This window comes from Populus alba, chromosome 1, assembly GCF_005239225.2.
Source record: "Populus alba chromosome 1, ASM523922v2, whole genome shotgun sequence".
Classification (NCBI taxonomy): Eukaryota; Viridiplantae; Streptophyta; class Magnoliopsida; order Malpighiales; family Salicaceae; genus Populus; species Populus alba.
Genome location: NC_133284.1, coordinates 16016803 through 16024170, shown reverse-complemented (window position 1 = coordinate 16024170; position 7368 = coordinate 16016803). Strand labels below are relative to the sequence as shown.

At 29.7% G+C, this 7368-nt stretch overlaps 1 protein-coding gene across 1 annotated transcript; it reads left to right on the top strand.

The window, feature by feature from the left end:
• The first annotated feature begins 3819 nt into the window (after positions 1-3819).
• On the top strand, positions 3820-5572 carry LOC118034907 (vacuolar protein sorting-associated protein 2 homolog 1). The gene is made up of 5 exons (XM_035040347.2): positions 3820-3980; positions 4081-4211; positions 4320-4424; positions 4921-5181; positions 5339-5572. Exons 1-5 carry the CDS (start codon positions 3944-3946, stop codon positions 5483-5485), a joined length of 681 nt encoding a protein of 226 aa, XP_034896238.1. The 5' UTR covers positions 3820-3943; the 3' UTR covers positions 5486-5572.
• Positions 5573-7368: the final 1796 nt, after the last annotated feature.

Below are 7368 nucleotides of genomic sequence, written 5' to 3'. Positions count from 1 at the left end.
GTTCAACGTGCAATACGAGCCTAAGCATGTGGACAATCATCTCAAAACTATGAAAAAAAATGAGGAATAATAACTCAACTTAAAAATAAAAAGTGGTTTTGGTTGGGATGATTGTTTAAAGATAGTTACGGTTTCGAAAGATGTATATAATGAAGTAAAGGTATGATGAATAATATATTCTATGTAATTTTTACATTTACTTTTGTTTCCAAAACTTTATACAAGGAACTGAAAATTATATATTCTAATATTTATGAACATGCACATCTCAATCATGACAAGTATCTCAATAAAAAACTTGATATGTATGAAACAATGACAATTATTGTTGGAAAAGACATAGCAACCAGAAATTATACCAAATCATATGCTAATATCAACCTGAAAGAGAACACTAAAGTGCAATCTATTTCAATTGAAAATGAAGGGGAATATGAAGAAATTTCAAAAGGTAAAGAGACATCTTCCTCTAGTGCACAAAAGAGGCAACATACGAAGAGAAATCGAATGTATGAAGATGATCGTATTGAAAAGTTGTCTAAAAATATTGGAGATGTAGCGTTTGCAATTCAAAGCCTAAGCAAAAATCAATTTGATGTTAATGAGCTATATACAAAAGTGATGAAAATTGAAGGCTTTGAGGAGATCGTTCTTGGTGATGCTTTTGATCATTTGGTCGAAAATGAAATGTTGGCAAAAGCATTTATGATAAAAAAAAAAAATGCTAATTTAAGGAAAATTTAAAGTTTATATATGATTTTACTATGACAAGAAAATCTATTTGTGTTATTTGACAAGTATGTTTACATGTTTTATGATCTAGTATGTTTATGATTGTTAATTTGAACTAATATGTATATGTATAGCATTAAAACTTAATATTTATGCATGACAATGTTTGATGTAAGATATGTATATTTATTTCCTAATGCTTAATTGATATATATTAAAGGGATAATTGTCAATACTTTTTTTTTTAAAAAAAAAATCTTTATTGAAAAAACTCATCAAAATATTTTTGTATCTATTTATCTCTAAAAAAATATACATACAAAAAAAAAAAAACCAAAAAATCTAACTCTTACTTAATACCATTAACTAATTTGGCTTTCTTAATAATGTCAGAATATTATTTTGAGCATTTACAAATGAAATTTTTTTTACTAGGTTTTACTTGAGAAATATTTCACAAGGTTACATATCTATAATATTATATTTAAAATATTTATATTACATATATAGTTATATTTTATAAAATAAGCTATATATAAATATATGATATAATAAAAAAAATTCATCATTATACTTTTTAGATCTCATTCTTTTATTATAAGTGATTAAATATTTATATTAAATATTCTATATATGTTAGATAAATTTTTTTAAAAATAAAATATTAAAATATTAATAAATTATTTTCCAACTTATTTTCCATGACATAACCAAACACTGGAAAGTGTTTTCCAATTTAATTTTTCATTACACTATCAAATATAAAAAAAATAATTCACTTTTTTAAAATTCACTTTCTAAAAAAAAATCTATTTTCCAGCAAATAAACGAGGCCTTAATTGTTGCAAACTTTGCTGCTTTGATCAATGTAGAAATTTAACATTACAATTAACAAAATGTATTTTTACTTGAAAAATTAGCTACTGATCTAATAGTGTAATACTATTTATATCTCTTCATTCAAAAAAACTTTGGACTATTTTAAAAAATATTGAAGTCTTTTTATAGTTTTCTTATTATTTTTAGATTGATTAGAGACAAATAAATATTTTTTTCATATTAATTGCATAGTTAAATAACTAGAATTTCATTGAAAGTAAAAAAATTTAAACTTGACATCAAAGAGTATTTTTATATTTTCTTAATGATTTTTTCATTGTTACAATTTAATCCAAGTGGCAATTTGATATTTGTCCAAATATAAAAAATAATAAACAATTAAAATACACGGTAAAATAACAAAAACACCCTTACAAACAATCAAGCCTAAGGTCAAGGGGTGTTTTTGGTTTTTAACAATAATATTTTTGCAATTAGAAAGTTAGTTTAAGGGTGCTTATGTATTGAGCTAAATATTAAAAAAAATGGCTATGCACATGTGGCACACCCGGGGCACGTGCAACGCCTCTCAATGTCCAAAAAATACCCCTTTGTTGTGTCATTGAAAGAACCTCCATGTGCTCTTCTTGTTGGTGCTATGCCTGTCTCTAATAGTTGTCTAGTTTGTTGCCGAGTGATCTTTTTTTTTTTTTTTTTTCTGTTCTTATCTCTCTTCTCCCTTGAAAATTACAACTTGGTCTTCTTGGTTTCTATTTCAACTTCAGTCTTTATTCTTTTTATTTCTCTTTTTTAGTCTTGGCCTTTTTAAAGAATATTTATTTATTTTCAATTTCATTATTGAATTCTAATTTTCTAAATATTATATTTTTCAATTTGATTCTTATTCTTTGGATTTTATTTTTTTGCCTTGATCCTTTATTGAAAGTTTTATTGGTTTTCAATTTAATAATGTAATTTAAATTGGTTGTATTATATTCGGTCCTTATTTTTTTTATTTCTAATTTTTTTTCTTGGATTTTTTTTAAAAGTTATTATTCTTTTTAATTTCACCCTTTAATTACAATATTATTTTTATTTTTTAATGTCAATTTTGATCCGCATTTTTTTTCTCTTACTAAATTGATTTTTTTTTCAATTCCATCCTCCAATTAAATATAAAATTTAATTTGTATTTTAATTTTTATTTATTAAAATCCTTTTGTGTAATTGAATTTTGTATTTCAATTTCATCATTCAATATAAAATTGATTAAAAATTAAAATTCATGATTTTTTTACAATTTGATGTTTTGAGTCCAATGATTTAGGTCAAGAGTTTGAAAAGTTAACATAAATTATTATTATTTTTTTATATAGAAAAAGGGTTTTATAATTTTTTTTTATCAAGTTATTCCAATAATATTATCTGAGCTATGGATTTGACAATATATCTCAAGTTAGCAAAGCTTTAATTATTGTGATTATAAATTTATTATAATCGGTTTTTTATGTTATTTTTTTACTTTATCTCATAATATAAATATTATTTGACCTTTTGCTTCTGCTGCCGCTTTTGCAAAATGAAAAGAAGACTGAAATGTACACTGAACCTCAAAATTACCGTAATGTTGATTGTTATACAACTTGCAAATTTAAAATATTTAATTAACATGGATCTCAATGAAAATTATTTCTTGAAATCTTAACTAAAAAAAATATATAATTTATAAAAAAAAAATTAAATTTATTTTTTTAAACTACAATTGCAAAATTTATTTTTGTGGTTGGAAAGCTTTTTTGCAAAAACTTAAAAAACATTTCTTCAAATTAATTTTTTTATATTATTTTTTTATGTATTGATATAAAAATAAAATTTTAAAAAAATATATATTATTTTAATATATTTCTAATTAAAAAAAAAAAAAACCCTTACCAAACTAACTCTTGTACCGAAATCTGTCTGTGTTTGCCAAGTCGGTCTTAAGCTATAACTTGGGTCGCTGTTGTTGTGCGGTTAAATACCAACTTAGCAGGCTTTGTAATTGGGCTAGATGCAGGGCCTGTTGGAGGCCTGTTTCAGGTTTTGAGATGTCTCCACTTAATCCATTAACGACAAAACATGGTGGTCTTTTTGCTTTGTAGTAGGCTGTAACCATTGCTTGGACTGCGCGGCCCAGACCAAATGAACGTAGTGGATGATATAGGCTATGATGGCCCAGGAAAATAGGACCTGATCAGTTGACTTTTCCTTTCACCAATACATACAACTGGACGGACAACTGAACAACATCAATCTTCAATCCTAAGCAAAAGGTGAAGGAAGCAGAGAAAGAGAGCATCCGATATTTCACAGGCGAGGAGGCGCATTAGAACGATACAGACAGAGAGACACCATGAGTTTTCTTTTCGGCAAGAGAAAAACCCCATCTGGTAAGTACCTCTTCTTTCTTTACTCCCAATTTTCCCCTCAAGTAGTATTTACTTTGTTGAAATTCATGATCAATTGATGAATTAATCATGAACTGTGAAGAACTGTTGAGGGAAAACAAGAGGATGATGGATAAATCAATAAGAGAAATAGAGAGGGAAAGACAAGGACTGCAAACTCAAGAGAAGAAGCTCATTGTCGAGATCAAGAAAAATGCTAAACAAGGTCAAATGGTATTGTTCTTTTACTTGAGAAATTGTGGGTTTGTCGGCAGAGAAAAAGATTTTCTTTTTCTTTTATTCCATCTATTAATTGGGTTTTGTGGTCTGCTTATTTGAAAGGGGGCTGTGAGAGTAATGGCAAAAGATCTGATTCGAACGCGGCATCAGATTGAAAAATTCTATAAGCTTAAATCGCAACTCCAGGGTGTAGCCTTGAGAATTCAGGTAATGTTTTTCTCTATTATCTATCCATGTTGCTCATCGTTGCAGATCCCAACTTGTGAACATACTATTTAGGTATAGGATCATGTTTTACAATTCAAGTTGGGGCATTTCTAGTCTATGGTTGAAGCTGTTGTTGTCGGTATTACTTCTTTCAAAAGATACTGATATTTCGGTGATAACTCATAAGATACCAATAAAAGCGTGTTCTTTCGTGCTTCGTTAGTGAATTCAGGTTCATGGATTGCGTTTTTGAGTATACTGGAAATTTAAGATTTTTCTTTACTTGCAAAAGAATGAATGTGTTACGTGTTTTAAATTCCCAAGTTATGCTCTATCTGCTGTTTGGTATGCTCACTCGATTCCTTGAGGTATAATTTTTGTCCATGCACAAGATTGGTCTATATACAACCGATAAACAGAAGCATGCGCATACTTTTGTTAATTAATATCACTTTAGGAACTATTTGACATTCAAAAGTGAATGTGTTTTTATCAGACATTGAAATCAACTCAAGCAATGGGGGAGGCCATGAAAGGTGTCACGAAGGCCATGGGTCAAATGAATAGGCAAATGAACTTGCCGTCATTGCAGAAGATAATGCAAGAGTTTGAGAGACAGAACGAGAAGATGGAAATGACATCTGAGGTGATGGGAGATGCTATTGACGATGCTTTGGAAGGGGATGAAGAAGAGGAAGAAACAGAAGAGCTTGTGAATCAAGTGCTTGATGAAATTGGAATTGGCATCAATAATGAGGTATATCCATTTCATCGATGCTCTTTTATACGTCCCTGTAATCGATGGAATTTGGCCATTAGAGGAAAATGATTATCTTATGGTGCAATAATGCTGTGCCATCCATGGAGCAAAGTTGATGGCAAAAAGTAACAATTTTAATATTCTTGATATGCAGCTTGTGAATGCACCCTCAGCTGCTGTCTCTGTGCCAGCTGCAAAGAACAAGGTTGCCCAAGCCGAATCCACTGGGAATCATGAAGACGGTGGGGGTGGGATAGACGATGATTTACAAGCACGATTAGATAATTTAAGAAAGATGTGATGTTGGAGAGGAAGAGAAAGAGAATGTTGGGATATATGAATGACGTGTTGGTCAATTGCATTATAGAGAACTGATATGAGATTTTTTTTTAACTATCATGTCTTATGCTTATATATATGTATATATTTGCATTTTGTGGTTTGTCCCTTAAAATGTGCTTAACTTTCATGTCTACCAACAAGCATTCAGGTATTGATTAGTTAATGATAATTTTGATGGAAAACCTTTGGAAGAAATCTTAAATGTAGAAGAGCTAATGATTTTGTGGTGTCGTGGCACCTTCTGTAACCATGGAAGAACTAAGAACTCCCTTTTATCCTTCAAGAGGTAGGAAACATTGGCAATTACATGCTATTTCCTATGATTCAGAAACGAAACTAGGTGGAGGGGAAAGCTGGAGATGAGATGTGTATATCAAACAAGCCACACCTATGAGTTTTCCTCCTCTGCTGGCAATGAATCATTGGGACTGGAGAATCCAGCCGCTGTACTGGTGTGCGACAGAGCGGACACTCAGAATGGGAGCAGAGCCGCATGATTATACTAGAAGCGTGAAAGGAAGATTTGGGTTTCGAAATCTACATGATCATTTCGTTAAAAAATGAAAATGATTTTAATATCATCATCAATATTATATACTTGTGAAAAAAAATTTATATAATTTGTATGGTGAAGTCATTTCGGCTTACAAGATTTTAGAAATGGTCAATCCAGGTGAGGCATGCAGGGCCATTGTCCGCTAAGGGAAAAAAAAATCGTGCCCCTGTCCTTTCAAAATATAATAGATATCACTGACTATCTTTAGCATATTAAATTTAATTAAAAAAAATAAACAAAAACAAAACTAAAAGGCTAGTATTTCACCGGATTTGCACAGTGAAAGCAATTTTTTTTTTTTTTTGTCCTTGAGGGTTTTTTTTTCCCGTTGCTCCCTCAATTTGTTTTTCTTTTAATATAGTCTTTTAATGTTGCGTTGATTTGAGATTGGTGTTAGTAATTTGTTTTTAAGCTTGTGTAAAGATGATATGTTTTTATGCCTATGTACAAGGACCTTGCAGTATTGGAGGAATAGCTTGGTTGATACTTAGTTTGGTAAAATAAAATTCAATTTCATTGACTTAAAACAAAAATAGTGCTTTCTGAACTGAATTTGAAGTTTAAATAAATGTTGAGTCTTTTTTGTTTGTTAACATCAATGACTTATTTGTACAATTAACTGAAAGTTTTTTTCGGCTACTCAACCTTTTTTCCAATTTGATCATTTTACATTAACTTTATTTGATATTTGATTTGATGGTTTATTTTGGTTACCTATATATGAGGTTCTCGCAATATCAAGGAACAATTTCGATGCTTGGTTAATGCCTCGTTTGGCAAAATAAAAAAATCATGTTGATGTAAAACAATCAAGTGTTGAGTAACCAAAATCAAAACTGAAACAATTATGGTGGCGTGTGTGAAGGATGGTTTCTACGCTTTAGCGGTGTATGTGATTGCCTTCGATGGCGTAACATCACCATTCAAAATTGGGCTAGATACATCGCAATGAGCTTTTCACAATGATGTGGAACATGTTACTATTGGAAGTGCATGACAACCCCTTTTTTTTTTCCTTTTCTATCTTTTCTCCCTTCTCTCCTTAGAACTCACACTTATTTTCCCAAAAAATGGTGTCCTTCCTTCTTTTTTTTTTTCAAATTTGTTCCTTATTCTTTTTATTGTTATTTTTTGCTTTAGATTATTTTTTTAAATTGTTTTTTTTTTTAAATTTCATCATTCGATGTTGAGTTAGTTAGGATAAGGCTTCATAATATTTTTCGATATGGTGAATTTGGTCTCATAATCCAGATCATGGGTTTGAAATGTTAACCCAAATTAACAAC

Excerpts from the sequence above, each read along its gene's own strand:
- LOC118034907 (XM_035040347.2), top strand. The coding sequence starts at position 3,944 with ATGAGTTTTCTTTTCGGCAAGAGAAAAACCCCATCTG. Across the intron at positions 3,981-4,080 it reads CAAGAGAAAAACCCCATCTG|AACTGTTGAGGGAAAACAAG; the intron begins GTAAGTACCTCT and ends TGAACTGTGAAG. Across the intron at positions 5,182-5,338 it reads GAATTGGCATCAATAATGAG|CTTGTGAATGCACCCTCAGC; the intron begins GTATATCCATTT and ends CTTGATATGCAG.